Consider the following 17787-nt stretch of genomic DNA (forward strand, 5'->3'; position numbering starts at 1 on the left):
AAGAACTAGAAAAAAAAAAAAAAATGTTTTCAAATCCTTACTTCTTTATGTAACTCCAAAATTGAGCAATAACTGTTTTTCGATAAATACTTTTAATAGGTTTCTTCTCTGAACAAGTTACATCATGCAAGAATTCATAACAGCCATCAACAATGACTTCAAAATGACAGTTTGTAATATCAGCACTAGTGCTTTTCCTATACAAAAATTGAATACTTTTTTATAAATTAAAATTCAAACTTCTTAATCAGACTTACAAAAATAAAAAAGGTAATAGAAAATAGAATAGAATATAAGGTTCAAAAATATTTTTGAGATGTTAATCATACACAAGAAATAAAAATGTTACAGACAGAAAACCATTCCATAGAATTTTAAATTTCAAAGAAAATTTAATATACATACGTTTTATAATACACAAAAAGTAAATATATCAAAAGCTACTCAGCATACCCTACAAAAGTAAATTTTCTAATATCTACGTTTTATAATACACAAAAAGTAAATATATCAAAAGCTACTCAGCATACCCTACAAAAGTAAATTTTCTAATATCTACAAAACATAATACTTAAATTTTTAAATAATTATACAAATTCTTACACACACACAAAAGAAAATTATTTCAAAATAATCAAATTTTATTCAGTAAAGGAATAAAATAATAATACTGGCTAAATCTAAATATGTCTATGGATTATATTAGTAAGGAAGTCTCAATGAGACAATGTTAAGTTGATTTGCAAATAATATAAATAAAACTGTAAAAAAATCCTACAACTATAATATAAATAAAAATATATATTCCTGCCCATCCCTCTAAAAAAGGAAATATCTTTCTTTTATTATTTATATAGTCAAAACAATAAATGATAATTTTTATAATCAAAATAATATATGAATTATGCAAACAATGATGCACAACTAATATATTTTATATAAAGTCAGAAGTACTGTGAACAGCTTTCAGTTTAACAAAGTTAACAAAACAAAAAAAAAAATCCAGTTTAAAAAAGGCCTTTCAGTACATATTTAAAAAAGACATATTTAAGTAAAATAACAAATCCAGCACATTGGTAAATTTATATGATTACAAATATTTTCTAAATTTTAAAAATTCATCAAATGATTATATGCAAATTCTACTATCAGAATATTTTAAAAAGCTTAAATACTTATACAGCAGAACGTTTGCCTTTAAACAACATGAGTAAAAAATATAGCACATACCACTGTCTTCCAGGGCCTGATGTCACTAAATATTCTATATTAGTACTTAACATCCAAGGTAGAACCAGCCTAACTTCAGTCAAGTTCTTTGCTATAATCCACAAAAACTCAATTTATAAACTATGCATGCTTTTTGACAAAAACTCAATTAACTCAGTATCCATGTTTTAAGCAAAAATAATAACATAATAAAATTACTTTTTAAGAACTGAATATGAATGGCACAGCTGTATAGAAAAGTACAGCATGGTAACCATGCAAAATAAGCTCCTCAAAACTACAGAATTCCAGTTATCATAGTTAAATAACAAATTGCAAAATGATCCCTCATTGTTGTCACAGTAATCCTTTATTTTAGCAGTAAAAATATCCAAATACGAACTACGAAATTTCAAGTACTTAACATTAGAAAATAAAAGCTGAAAAGTTAGCACTGTAAAAATAATAATAATTATTCATGAAGAATAATTATTTCTCCTTTGCCTAATTTCTAATAAGCTTAACAGAAACTGCTTTCATTATATAATAAGTTGAACATTACAAATGAAGTGAAAAGAATTTAAAAAAAAAAACTTAGTTTGCTTACATATGGAAAAGCCGTCTTTCAGTATACATTTTTCACCTACAAAATTTCTTCCAAAATTAGATTTAAAACTTCCTAAAAATTTCAATACTTCTCGAATTATTTCAAATTTGAGATATTAATATTCTACATCCCAGCTACAAAAAATAACAACTTTTTAAAATTTAAGTGAAGTAATAAGCTAATAACTATTAAATAAGCTATATAACCTGGCTGGGGACAAGGGTCAAGTTAATAGCTTGAATTATTTTGTGCTTGGTATCCTGGCTCCTGACTGCACCAGTTTCATCAAAGCAAATTAGTAGCCAGCATGCTTGTTCTTACTTGTATGCTTGTTCTTATTTGTTCTTGTATTTCATTTGTTGTTCTTTGTGGCAATGTTAAATCTGCAGCTTTTAATAACATTTTTTTTTAAATCAAAAGACAATTTTAATCGGTAATCAGCTTTAATTTGTAAATGACATAAATGCATTCAAGATGACTAGATTCTTTATGTCCTGTGTCTGAGGAGAGAACATTTTTTAATGAAAATGTACTATCAATCCATGTGGACATAACAAAGCTTTATTTAAAAAACACTTTACTAAAATAACACAACTGATTAAATAACATTTTATATTAAATATGTTAACCGGAAACAAAAAGAATTCAAATCTTTTTGTAAAAAACTTGGAGTTTTCTCATTAAAGGTGAGCACACAACAATAAAATGTGTTAATGTTTTGACTTTAATAAGAATTCTTGCCAGTTCATAACACTGACAAAAGTAATTAAGTACTATGTTTTGATTCCCCAAATCATGGGCATAAAGCATCTAATCATGATAGTTACACTTATGTAGACCAAAAAATTAAAATTAATTAAAAATATCTTTAAATTTAGAATACATTAAAAGCAGGAATAGATAGAAGTGAAAGGGACACGAATATCACAATTGGTCATACAGGAATAGTTCCATCACACTTATTGTGCAGCTTTATCCCAATTTTAACAGAAAACACCAAAGAAGATCCAAAGGCCTCCCACTTCTCTTCCCTTACAACCAAGCCACTCAAAAGGAACCGTTATGCAGTTTTCAAATTTTCTCGTGTTGCATAGACACTATAGACTTACAAACATCTATGCCTTTTTCTCAATTCAAACCCATGCCCAATGATACAGTAGTTAGCATTGCTAACCTATATACCAATCAAGGCAGATTTAACTCTCTCAAACACAGCAACAAATGAAATACAATAAGAATAAGCCTATTAGTAACTAGTTTGCTCGAAACAAGCCAGGTGCTCAACACCAAATACAATATGGGTGACCAGACAGTTTACATAGCAGGGATTCTCATGAAGAACAGAATTTTCCCTAGGGGGGGACTTCATAGTTTCAGGAGGGAGTTTGGTTAGCCCTTTATTTAGCTGTAAAGTAAATTCAAGTTTATTTGGAGAAATCAAATAACAAGAATTGGTTTAATAGTTGTAAATTTTGCAGTACTAGTTTTGATGGCTAACTAGTTAAACCATCGAAACTAATCCTGCAAATTTACAAATATTACACTGATTCTTGTTGTCGGACTTCTCCAATAATCATTATTCCGTGTGTTATTTTAACATAAATTACTTACTTTTAGTTTATGAACATATGGAGCTACTTTTATTCAAGTTTTAGCATTTACCAACATTTTATATACTTTCTGTTGTCTAATTTATACAACATGTTAGAAAATAAATCTACATAAATATATATGTATTTTTTAAGTTTGGAAAGAGAGGAATGATCTTTTAGCAATGGTGAAAAAAGTGCATGGGGGAAAAAAGGCTGAGAACTACTGTCATATAGCAATCATATGTTCATAAAGCTTCATTTAAAATTTGAATGTTTGATATTTCACATAGAAAAGATGTAGACTATTAACAGACCATTTTGATTAACTAGTGGAATAGTGAATTTCATAGAAATATTTCAGCAGTCAAACATCTAATCTGATCTGGGAAAAATTGTTCATGTTAAGCACATTGCTGAGAGGCAATTTTTTTCACATATAGGTGATCTAGATTTCCAAAATAATTGGACTCTTTTATTTTGACTACAATAATTCAAGATATTTTTTTTTCTTTTTAAGATAAAAATATCTTACACCATTTGACTTCTTTTAGCAGTTTGCTGAAAGCTTAAATTTATTCAAATTCTTATATTTGAATTTATTATGATAAAATGCTCTGATCTTTATATCCTCAATAAATAAACTACAACAAATCTAATTTGGATATGTAAAAACATTAAATTACAAAAAAGGAAGACAAAGGTACCTCATTTTTCCAAGCTAACTAAGCAGAGATACCCTGGATAACCTTTTTTCATGTAATCCATGGTAATAATTTCAGAAGTTAAAAGAAGAAATAAATATTTATTAGCTAATTACGAAAAAGTATATGATATATTACTTTAATGTTTCTATTTCATTTAAAATAACAAATGAAGTACATTTGTTTCTCTTCCGGCCTTTGACTGCAACATAAAATTAGGTGCTTATATAAACCACATCTAGTTCAGAAATTCTCTAGGAATATTGTTAACAGCAGTTGCTACATTGACACTCTACATTGATACAGCTTCTCAGGCACAAGCAAAAGTTATTCTGAGATGTTTTACTATTTCTTTTTCATCTACAATATTCTTTAATCTTTTCACTACGGCTAGTTTAGTAACTTTAAGATATATTTTGAACTAAATACATTCCTTTTAATTGACATAATCCATCTATGACCAAAGGCACTTGAAAATCATCTACTGGACAAAAGTCAAAGGTTGAGAACTTTACAGACACTACATTGATATTGCCTGCACCATTTACATAATATACACTTATCATTCAAGAATAAAATAACGATTAAAAAAATAGCATTAAGAAAAGCTGAAGATAACATAAAGTTTTCAACTACTATTTTATGGTTTCGTATTTTGGTTAAGCAAAATTCAATTAAATACACATTTACTGTAGTTCTTGGGATCACTCTTGCATAGCACTTGCATATTAAAGATGGTGCAGGTAATTAATTAATAATGAATTTGCACATCAGAAGAAATAGTAACCTTTTAATTAAAAAAATATGTCAGTCATGTCTAGGAAAAGCTCCAAGTACATTTTATTTAAAATGCTAATAAATTATGGTACCAAAAATCCTTAAAATAAATAAATACAAATTTAAAAAAAGGCAAAACATATGAATAATATATAAACATATCATTTAAAGATGATAAGCGAAAGTTTTACAGGACAAGAGGACATTTTTACCTTCATCAACTATGATACTTTTGACAGTATAACCTTCTCTTAGACGACAAGACAACAGATTTTCCAAACTAACTTTAAGGGTTCCTTCAGTGTGCTTCTTCGTGACTCTGGACTGATATTTTACAGTATAAAAATAATGATTTCTGAAAAAGAATGGGGGGAAAAAAAAGATCACTTTCATTTAATGTCATTCTTTATGAATCTCAAAATTTCTTTTTCTTTTTTTTCTTTTTTTCTTTTTTTTTTTTTTTTTTGCTTTTTTTTCAAGTATAGCAGATAAAGTTTAAAGTAAAAGTGGTATTTTTCTGATAAAGAGATAAGATTCAGCACTTATTTTATTTTCACACATTATAACACATTTTCTTGGTGCCAGGCAGGAAGGGTTTTGTTTGGCATCTTTCCAGGTGATAATTGCCTTTATAACCATTATTTGCACAAACATGTTTTTCCTCTAATCATGGTTCCCACCCCTTCCTTCCACTGCATTTCACATTTTGAAATTTGACAAGATTAGTAAGTAGCTATTCTATTCTTTTAAAAAATATATTCTGCATACACACAAACATTCACACCAAGGGGGGGGAAAGGTGCGTTACATTAAATATCTCGCATAATTCAAATGCGACTCAAAATTGTAAAGCTATGCAGCCTTCATTTGTGCCAGCAAGAAAAGGGTATGAACACAAAATTAAAATTAGAATAGATCTGGCATTCCTTTCATTACTGCTATGCAATTTATGTACTTATGGTGTCAAGAGTTAACACCATTTGAGTTTTGCTGACTACAGCTTGAAATTAATAAAAATGCAACAGTTGACTCATTGTTATCACATGCTAATGATAAAAGTTGGTGGATACAACAAAATTGTAGAAACTCAAAAATATAGAATTAACATTATTGAGAAGCTATTTCCAGAAAAAGGAAAAACAATGTAAGAGAACACATAAATTCCTGTTCATTCTATGCACACTTCAATGACCACAAAATAGAAGAATTTTGTTGATGGAACTATTACATTTTCTGATTGTTGGAATGAATATAAATCTTCTGATTTGCAAGCTGTCAGATACAATTATTTTACAGTAAATGAATTATTATCATAGATTTAATAAAAAGGACAGAAAATTAAAAAAAAAAAAAAAAAAATTCTGGGATAAGGAAAAGCATCTAGTATCAAGTTAAATATGTGACGAAAGAAATAAGCCAAAATGGAACTGAAAATGTGTGATATGGCTTTAATGGAATTAAAATAATGTAAAATAATTTTTAAAAACGTTAGTACAGACACAAAAGATAAATTTTAAAACTTTTAAACACACATGAAAAAAAAAATATATTAACTAGAGCCTTAAGTGCTACAATCCATTTGGTTCTGTACATACTCTCAAAATAGTAAGAAACCGCTTTTCAAATTATTTGATATTATGATAAACATACATTACTTTATTGCTAATTCTGGTAACTGTCTTTTAATGTATGATTATGTGAGATTCTTTTTGAATGATTTTATTAGTTAACTATACATTTATTTCATTATTATTTATTTGTTTTAAATATTATTCTTTTTTTTTTTTTTTTTTTTTAAATTTGAGTTCCAAAATTTTACCAATTTATTCTTTTCCTTCAACCATTTAATTTTTCCACACGATTATTCCCAGGCTTACCATTTGATAAAATTTCACAAAAGTTTAAAATAAATAAATTTAAATTAAAAATCTAAAAGCTTTCTGATTTTACATTATGCCCAAAGGAGCTCTTTTTTAACCTTCTGTGTGTTACCTTTATTTATTAAATATAATGTTCTTTGCCCTTAAACCATAAAATTCAATCCAACAGCAACATCGCAAAATAATTTTAAAATGAGCATAACTTTAGAATTTCCGATACACAGCCTCATGCACTGGACATATATATATATATTTTTTTCCCCTGTATAGTTTTGCCATTGCTCGCTTTGAAATCCTTGAGTTTGTTTAATGAAAAATTTGTTAAGTGTTATAAAATATGAAATCGATATTAAAATTAATTTCAAATTCCGAATTAGGGCTTCCAGATGCCCATATTGAGTGGAAGATTACATTATTATTTGATGAATCTAGGTGCTGTTGTTTTATCACAATGCGAGAAACATGCATACATTTATGCAGATTCTTCATTATCTAATTTCTTTAAATATAACACATAGCGATAATATTTGGTAGCAACAATTTGAAAATTGAACCAACATTTAAAGTTTTCAGCGCAAAATGCCAAAACGAAATTAATAAAATATACCTCTCTCCTCCAGCATTTTCCTCATGCTATTTGAATTAAATAGTGAATAATAATAATTATTAGATAAAACTATTTTCCCTTGAAGAACTTTAAAGGTCTCCCAAAAAATTTGTTGTAAACACTATGATTGGCTAATATAAAACATTCTTTGATTTAAAAAAAACGTACTTTATCGATTGTAGTATAAATTTAGCAAGGACTTTTATTTTTGTTTAAACTTTTCAAATACCATTCCCAAAAGTACATTTCAATATCAAAATGCAAAAAAAGTTTTATCATTTCTGTATTATACAAGATTTTAAAATGCTTTGCATTTTGTTTAACCAATTAAAATGATTCATGTTAAAAACTTGACTGTTGCCACGGCTGCTGCTTGCCTAGTGAGAGAGAGACCATTTGCTCAGAACAGATTTGAATGCCTGACTGATATGCTTGGTAACTGTTGAAAATTAGTTATGCTTTTTCTATGAGCTAGTTGGTGTGGTAGTTTCATGTAAAGTTGCTGGAGCTGTAACCAAGTTAATATACTGCAAGATTCCAATAAGATGCTGAAGCAAAAAAGCTGATAAGTTGTTCTGTATTATTTGTAAGTCTCACTAGCTGTATAGAATAAAGTTTTACATTAACTTCTACATATTTCAAAGAAAATGGAACCTTAACAATGGTTTTATAACAAAAGGGAGAGAAGTGGTAAGTGATTTTTGATTCATAGATTGGTGCTCCATTCACTCTTGTGACTTCCTAATGCCCAACAATAAAAAAATACTGTTTTTTTTTTTTTTTCTTTTTTTTTAACTGCACAAGCAATCTTAACCTTCTGAATTAGGAAATTATCAGTTATGTCACAGTTCACAAAGCACTTTGATTTAGAAAATTCTCATTACTCTATATCTGAGATAGTTCAGTTCAAATGTTTTTTTTATCATGAAAAAATACTTCTGAAGCTTAGATTACAAACTGCTGAAAGAAGACTTATTTTCATCAGAAAGTGAAAGAGTAAAATCATCTGCAAATGATAAAAAATTGATGATGAAAACTAGAATACCATTTCAAGTATACAGATTAATTTTGAAAAATCTATAGACACTGATAAAAATGTTGTAATCAAGAGAAACACACACTAAAATTCTACATGATAATGGTAATGACAAGAGGAAGGTAATGAACAGTTCCTTGACTTTTGTGTCTACACGCTGCATAGTTAACTGTAAAAACTGCTATCTAACTTTATGCATGATTACTTTAGACATATTTTCATATATTACATACTTATATATATTATAGTGTAAAATTTCAGATTTCAACTGGTTCTTAGTGAAGGAAAATATGTAATCCAGAGTTGAAATTATTGGTACCCACTTGTTGCTTAAACTCAACTGTAAAATTACTGCGAATAGTAAAATGTGCTGCATGTAAAATCTTTGATAACCCACAGTAATAATGGTAAAACATCATCTCTGACTCATAATTATGAGAAAGCAACATATATTTACACAGCCAGGAAAATGCTAAAGAGGACTGTTACATCAAAAAAGGAAAATTACTGCAATAAAGATTACAGCTAAGCTTAATATGCATTTACAAAATCAAATTTTGTCACATAGAATATGAAGAGAAATGCAAAAGAAAAATATTTATAGTAGAGATGTTATCTCAAAAACTCTTATAAGTAAATGCAGATTGGAGACTGTTGTAATGCTAGAAATCTAAAGCAGGAATGTTATTCAATTGAAATAGTTCAATTTTCTGGTAAATCAACCTTTACACTATTCTCCCATTCAGGACAGGATTATTTATGGAGAACAGCAGCAATAGCTTATGATCCAGACTGCCTGCTTTCTATAAAAAAAACATGATGGTAATTCATACTGCGGGCAGTCATATTATGATTTGTAGCAGGTTCAATTACTACCTCATAAAGAAGAATAAAGAGCAGAGACAGTGTAATCATATTGAAATTATGATGCCCGATCAATGGTGCAGACACTGGTTTTTATGGGCAAATGCACTTCTCAAGCTATTAATACCCTCGTTCATCAAAATCAGATTGTTCAGTAATGATTTGAAGACCACGAAGATGAGGTTACACATCTTCCCAAACCTGCACAATCACCACACTTAAATATCATTAATCATGATGATCTGAGTTGCAACAGCAATAGCCAACTCCTCCCAAATGTATCACAAGAAACAGGAGCCTTTTCCATAGAAGAATGGTATAAAATACCTATTATCATCATTCAAAATTTGTAAGCTTCCATTACAAGAGGAAGTTAAATTTTTTTGAATGCCAAAGATACTCCTACATAAAATTAGGTACATAATTCTACATTTTTTCAAGTGCTTCCATTACTTTTGACAACCCCTCTAAAGCTTCCATAATTTTGAGAACTTGCTTTGTGGTCCATCTAATTACACACTATCTTGTTTTAGCAAACCTCAAAAGCAAAACAAAAAGATGAACTTAAATATCAACATTTTTCTTATTCTGCACTTTATTAATATATTATGACTATTATTAATTTATTTTGCATAAAACAGTGATGCTGCATAAAAAGTAAATGAGTGGTATTTTTTCATCTACTACAATTAATTACGTTTACAAATACATTATGTGTTACATCATACCTCTATAAAATTTTTCAGCCTTAAAATTACACATAACAATTTCATTACAGTAACTTACACATGATTTTAAGACTTCATATTTATCATAATTAATTATCCTGTTTTTAATAAAGACTTTTTTTAAAAAGTGTGCACTTACTCTACATGCCAATAATCATCTTTCTTGTGAGATGGTTCATACGCTTCTAAAAAGCATGATGTTGATGTTTTTTGGAAGTTCCAAAGCAATAAAGCTCTGTGATATGCATTTATTTCACTGGATTCAGAATTTTGAATAACCTAATATTGTAAAAAATACAGTCTTATTACATTTTAATTTCTGACTTAAAAAACTTAATATATTGTATAAGAATACAAAGTAAACACACATCAACTCAAGCAATTATTATTGCTAAAATTATTAAAAAGACATTTAAAAGTCTTGTTTTTATACAGATCTATTTATTTGCAGAAAATGATTTATGCATTGAAAAGGAACTATAAACTCAATGCTAGCTGTTATTAAATGGAATACTTTTTAAAATCTTATATCTTCATATAACTTATTAATTTTTCTTATCTAAAATGCATTAAAATGTATTTTAGCCAATATTATAGAAAACTTCTCAGAGTAGAAAAGATAAATCTTAGAGGAGAAATATAATTAGAAAACTTTTAGAATCATAAAAGCAATTCACAGACTTATGCAAACATGTAAGATTTTTTAAGACAATCTAATGCAAGGTGTTTTCAATAATATTAGAATGGTCACAACATGGATATCATTTAACATGAAGACTTAAAATGAATCCTATTCAGATGTAAGCTTAATTCTCTTTAGATGTAAGTGTCACAAAGCCTCATAAAGTGCCTTATCACCTTAGGTAAGAACTTAACAGACAAGTAACAGAACTCTTGAAGCAAACATCATACAAGAAAGAGATAGTTCTTAAAGTACTAAAATATTATTTGTAAAAAAGGCTGATAATACTTACAGTTTAGTCACCGACTTTCATAAATTTAACAAGACCACAGAAGACGATTTTCCTTTACCTAACGTGAATGGGCTTGTTGAGTTGTTGAAAGATGTTAATTATTTTCCATACTTGATTTAACTTTAGGGTTTTTCAAATGAAAATTCACCCAGATGATTCTTTCAAAACTGTTTCTCTAACTCTATTTGGTATTTTGTCTATTTGGTATGCATAATGCTTCTAGTTCTTTTCAAGAGGTTAATGTCTATTGTTTTAGCCAATCTTTCACCTCTTAAAATATGGATTTATATTGACAATACTGTTATTGCTTCTAAGACATTTTAAGAACATTTAGAAAAATTAAAAATTTTATTTGATAGGCTAAAAGTGCACAATCTCAAACTGAGACCTTCTAAATGCAATTTTTTTAAAGAGACAGACAACATACTTAGGTTTTAAAATCATTAAAGGTGATGACACGAACTTAAAAGCAGTGGGGAGATTTTCACCTCCTAAAAACAAAAGAGAGGTCAGATTATTTTTAGGTCTTTTAGGCTTCTATTGAAGATAAATTTCAAATTTTGCCCAAAAAGCACTTCTTTTAACTCGATTAACAAAATGATAAAATTCCTTTTCTTTGGTCACAGCAGGCTTATTTCTTGCAAATATCATAAACTGAAAAATAACCCTTATATAACATTTCAGTCATTCAAAAATATCTGGCATGTGCTCATTTTAGGCCTTACTTTTTTTTTTTTTTTTTATCATCTTGTACAGTATATGTACAATTCAACCAAGGAAGAAAATACTGAACTCATTATTTTCTCAATATAATTCCATAACAACTCTTCACAGATATACCCAAAAAACATAAAATATTTCCTTATATCTAAAATATACACAAATACTTGAAAAGTTAAATACTTACAATATTTCTAGAGGCTGGAAAATATGCACCACATGTGGCAGTAGCTATGAATTCCATCAATTCTTTATAAGGCACTCTCCCAAAACATGCAAATGGATGAAAAGGACTTCCCAGTTGTAAAAAAGAGCATGCAATAGTACTGTTACGTAGCTGTACAAGTAAGGCATCTAAAGACCTGCAGTTTGGAAAACTCACAATACCATCTGTTATGACAATAATTCCTATAATATAAAGAGGCACATTATTACAAATTTTTCCTTTTTCTGAAATTATGTCAATAAACTGACAAATAAATTGACTTGAAATTACTTGAAATTTTACTCAAAAATCTATCCGAAACTAATGTTACTTTTTTGCCTAATTTTAAATTTATATTGGTATGTTTCTCTCCTAATTTGATCTAGTAAGTTTTCCAGCACAAAATTCAAATCAATTCAGATTACAAAAATTAACTGAAAATATTTTATCAAGTTGCCATAGCCTATTTATATGTGCAAACTATAATGTAATGCAAAATAAAAAATTAAATTATCAGGATTAACATATCATAACAAAACCTTTAACACATAGAAGATATGCTGTATTGCATATAAGATTATTATACACTGAACTTTTACTTGCCTAATGGACTCAGCATGTTTCAAAAAGAATATACGCATTTCAAATGCATATATTGATTAAACTGTATGACATATGAATATGAAACTTTACACACATATGTACGAACTTTTCAAGTTCAGATTACAGATGTTACAGATGTTTAATATGTCCTCCATCTTTGATCACCAACTTTATCATTGATATGGGTATAATCCACAATATTACGCCAGCTCTTTTCTAAGACAAGCTTCTCACAAAATGCTAAAGAATTATAACTGTCAAAGTACTTGAATACATTTAACTTAAGGTACTGAATGAGCTAGTCCAGTCTAGCAGATAACGTGCTTTGAAAATTTCAATTAATCAGCTAACCTCATCTAGTCCCAATACACAAATATTATTGTCCTTGAACAACTACAGACCAAAGAAACAGCTGATGCTATATTCTTGGAAGTTCCCAGTGTTACTTGCATTTTATCATCCACAGCACAGCAGTTAAACCATAAAATCACAATGCTGCAAAGAACTAAATTCCTATTATGCTATGAAACTCAGATTTATAGAAGCCTGCCATCATACTTCTTAGAAAGTGTAGCACATTTAAGAAGCAAGTATTAGCTTACAAGATTATACAAGCAAATTCACCTGTTGAGCAAAACATGAATCTCATTTTCTAATATTGCAAAATATATTTATACAGCTCCAATACCAAGCTTCAAATTTCTAAACTGCTAAGTTTTATTAGAAGTTTTGTCAGTTTGCTAATTTTTCTAAAACTGTAAATAAGCTCTGTATCATAAATTCTAATGAAATTTAACAGACTGACATATAAAACTTTTATACAATCATAGATTAAAATTTCAGGCTGATAGACTCAGTATACACTTTCAGGAGAAATACAAAATCTTATTGCTGCTTAGAGCCAATGACAGATGAAACACACTGGCCTTACCCGAGCTTTAAAAGTATTGAATAGACAAACAACAATAAAACAGCATTTGAAGAATTTTTTAAAACGCCTACTTCTCCTTCCACTATTGGGTGAGAAATATCACAGTCAATTTTGGTTGAATACATTTTGCAACTACAAGGTGCATTAAGTTACTGTTCAATAAAACACAACATAACCGAAGTGCAATTATTCCTGAAGAAGATGTTGCAATGGTTTTTAACAGCTCCCAGAATTGCTGTAATGAATTTGAAGACTAAACAGATTTTTAAAGACTTCCCACAGGTTGGCATTATTTATGAGTGAAAAATTCTCATATCAAAATCCTTGATTTCATCAGTCATATATATTCTAAGCAAATCATATTCGATCATCAACAACCGTACTGTAACGATATTGTACATTATTATTTACATTGGTGATGTGGAGAAATTTTTTAAATATTCCTGTTATCTATAAAAATGAACCATCAATCATAAAATAATTTTCCAACAATAAAAAAGTTCATATCTAGGAAAACTGCATTCCTAAGCAGAAAAATGGTAGAACTCTATGGGAAAAAATATTACTTGATTAATACAATCAATCACATGTTAGAATACTAGAAGTCATTAATTATTATTCATAGAATTACATCCATTAATTTACATAAAAAATTAATGAAATTACATTGCCAAATAAATAAATAAAACAAATAATAAATATATAAATACAATACATCACAGACACGTGGATTTTTAAACTACCTGCACTGCTGTTTTCAGGCAACAACTGTAAAGCTAGTATACCATATCGAATTAGTTTCAAAGTATTGATGTCTGCAGACAAATCAAGAACTTTTTTTATCATTTTATTCCCGTCAATAGTACCATCTAGAATTGCACCAGCTGCATCATGGGGCATCTAAAAAATTATAAAAAGAAGAGGAGAACAGTTTACTTCTTAGTTTTCTGCCTTAATAATTAACTGTAATTTTCATCAGAACAAATCTAATACTGGAAAATATTTATATTTAAAGCTTTACAACAAAGCTTAACCTTAACTAACTTACAAATAACAAATACCCTGCTCCAACATGACCCTAAACAAAAAGCATTGCATAAAAATTAAACAGTATTAAAAAAAAATATTATTATTATTATTAAAAAAAATGTGGTAACTATTTCTAATGGTTTTCCAATGATCTATTAACCCGTTCAGTACGGGCATGTCATATGTGCATCAGCAGCGAACATTACCTCACGGCCGGGTGTGTCATATTTGAATCACCATTTAATTCACTCTATGGCCGGGCGTACCACATTTGATTTTTTAGATAGAACGTTTAATTAGTATTTTTTGTTGCTACTAGAATATGTATCTTCATTCCTATGCAATGTTTTTAATTTTTGGTATTTTGTTTCGGAATGAGAGGGAGATTCGTGGGTAGGTGTTGAGCAATGTAATGTCTCTTTAACTGGTCATTTGATATAAACAAATACACGTGTTCTGGATGCTTTGTTCTGGATGTTATTTTTATTTTTGCGGATATAGGTATCTGAACGAAGAAGAATATACACAAATGCTAATTCCTTAGTGTTGAGTAATGTGATGGCTTTTACTGCGTCACTTCATATTTCATATAAACAAATGAACATGTTCTTGATCCTCTGGAATACTTTTTAATTTAATTTATTTATTTTATTTCTTTTAATTTTTTTTAACCTTGTATAGTGAAGTAGATGTATTACCATTAGAGATTTTTTTATTACTCTTAGATTTTTCCGGCACTAAGACCAATATTTTGTATGGCTTAGCGAAAGTTTTTTTTTTTTTTTTTAATTTTATTTATTTATTTATTTATTTTTTAATGTTCTATTGCTGGTGTTCTATTTTTTTAATGGCAAAATGAAAGCGCTGTCATACCCTAGAAGATACATACACAAATGTTAAATGAGTCAAATTTGCTGATATTCTGTGACATTTTCAATGTTGGACTTTGCATACACCCACATTTCAAAGAATATCATACAGTGTCTCTTTTTTGAAATATTGCTTCCTTTTCGTTGTTTGCACATTGGATTTTTATGAAAGACAGTTTTAATATTTTTTAATTTTAATTATGTGTTGTGTTAAGTAAAATCTGCGATTGTTTGGATATTTTTCCATATATATTTAATTGTGGGATAAAGGAAAAATTATATTATTCTAGAATGAGTATTTTATAAAATTTTTAAGGACAATATAACAATAAAGGTTTAAAATTAATTCTGATAACTACTTGAATGTTCTTCTCATAATGTACCAAAAATTGGAACAATTGGATGACAAATTTAATTTATACGGATTTTTTTCCAAAGTTAGGCTTAACAGCACGAATTGCCTGTCCCCACAAGACTACGTATCCGGTTAACGTACCGTCCCAAGAGGTACAGAGAGGTAACAGAGGTGCCCGTCGTGAACGGGTTAAGAAAAATGACACATTTAATAATGAAATTACACTACAAATTATTTTTGCAATTTTAATTAATTACAAATCACTTGATATAAGATGATGTTTGCAAATATACATTTTTATATATAAAGAACAATCCAAGCTGGGATATCAATAAACATTCCAAAGTACAGTTAGTTTTCTTAGACAAAGCTTTTAAGTGAAGATACAAAAGTACAAAGAAAACATGCAGTATTGTTTAAAAAGCAAGTAAAGTACAATTTAAAAGACAAAAGCTCTTAACAAATGCTTTTTGTAAAAACATAAGCCTTTAATATAAAAATATAAATTTTTACATTATTTCGTGGTACATTGTTTTCATGTTGATAAAAGTACATTTCTGCATTCATTTAAAAAACACATAAATGAAACTTCCAATAAATGAGTGTATTACTTCAATTTAAGATTTTTCAATATAAGAGTGTGATAAGCATTCTTTGGATTAAGAATTGCTTTCCATTATTGATTTTCAGATTTCATAAATTATCTGCCAAAAACCAAAATGTTAACAATACGGATTCATAAACTTTGTTCCATCCATATATACACTCGACTGGCCTCAGCATCAAACAGGTTGGTCAATGTTAAGTGTAATTTTTATTTCCTATGTTTATAAACACATACAGGCTTTCCACTTTACATAAAAGCATCAACTTGTGGTTGACTGTTATGTTGCTGCATGGCATATTAATTGTTATATTTCGTCATTGCAAAATGCAAGTATTCTTAAAGCCAGCATTCAAAAATTCAGATTAGTTTTATTGTAATTATAAATTTTGGCTTCTAGAGATTCTGTTTTCTCAATTAATTTGTGGTAACTACTTTTTCTGTATCACTGAAAAATGTTGTCTTCACAAAGACTCGATTATTTATTTCAATAACATTTTCTCCATCTGTCGAGTTAGCCAACATTTGCAGTAAGACGAGCCTATTCTCGAAACTGCTCATAAAATTTGATTCTTTTTCTTGATTATTAATGTTCCTATGTGCTGAAATCACAAATACAGGGGCACTCAAACGAATGAACTGATTTGGGAGAAAAACTTGCATTAATATTCATTTGGTCAACACCTAGATTGTGACTATAAAATAATCATATCATCAAAATATCCACATCATATTTTGTAGCATTTTAAAATTTTCCAGAAAATATGTTGTTTCAGAAAATATGTTTCACATGTTTGTTATTTCTTCGTTTGAATAGAAGATGATCAGGATCAAGTTACTTTTATCTGATATTCCTTATGTATGGCCAATTTTGTGTCACCTATTTTTGTTACATTTAGTGTATGAATAGTCTTCAGAACATTTTGCTCATAGAATATTATATAACTAATATTACTATAGAACATTAAATACCTTGAATATTAAATAACTTATTTTCTGGAGTGATTAATTTTTCCTTTTAGATTTATTTCTTTAATTTTTCTTTTATTTTTTGCAGGCATTAGAAAAGCAAGAAAATTATCTGGGTTGATAATCCTTTCAGTAATGAGAAAAGGATCTGAAAACATCTGTTACCTTTCAAGAAAACTTCCTTTTTTTAGATGAAATTCATCTTTTCAAATATGAAATTTTTTTTGTGTACATGTGATTTATTAATACTATACACTTTTTTACTAATAAACATGAAATAATGTTTCACTTATATAGGCTTCCCAAGCATGCTTGAAAGAGATCTCTGAATATCACCCCAATTAAAAACATGATTTCATATTTTTTATAAGTGTGAATGTGTAGAGTTTTTGTAAACGAGTTATTTAACATATTTTCTTTCTTCTACTATTATGACATTATTTTTATGACAAAATTAGTTTTATAAATATGCAGCAGTGTATTGACAGAGCAGTCAAAGTGATCAGTATTGCACATTGGTAAGATAA

General features: G+C 28.4%; 1 protein-coding gene across 1 annotated transcript in view; it reads right to left on the minus strand.

Moving 5' to 3' along the window:
* The window catches only part of LOC118190330 (KICSTOR complex protein SZT2-like), a 279720-nt gene that overhangs the window by 224980 nt on the left and 36953 nt on the right, over positions 1-17787 (minus strand). The window contains exons 7-12 of the mRNA XM_085818640.1: positions 14178-14334; positions 11883-12103; positions 10141-10280; positions 5099-5241; positions 1231-1321; positions 42-197 (exon numbers count right to left, since the gene is read on the minus strand). Coding sequence (XP_085674766.1) covers positions 42-197; positions 1231-1321; positions 5099-5241; positions 10141-10280; positions 11883-12103; positions 14178-14334 — 908 coding nt within the window. The remainder of the gene's footprint in view (positions 1-41; positions 198-1230; positions 1322-5098; positions 5242-10140; positions 10281-11882; positions 12104-14177; positions 14335-17787) is intronic.

The sequence above is a fragment of the Stegodyphus dumicola genome, chromosome 6 (genome assembly GCF_044657685.1).
Source record: "Stegodyphus dumicola isolate Sdum_Otavi_A_Nest chromosome 6, ASM4465768v1".
Lineage (NCBI taxonomy): Eukaryota > Metazoa > Arthropoda > Arachnida > Araneae > Eresidae > Stegodyphus > Stegodyphus dumicola.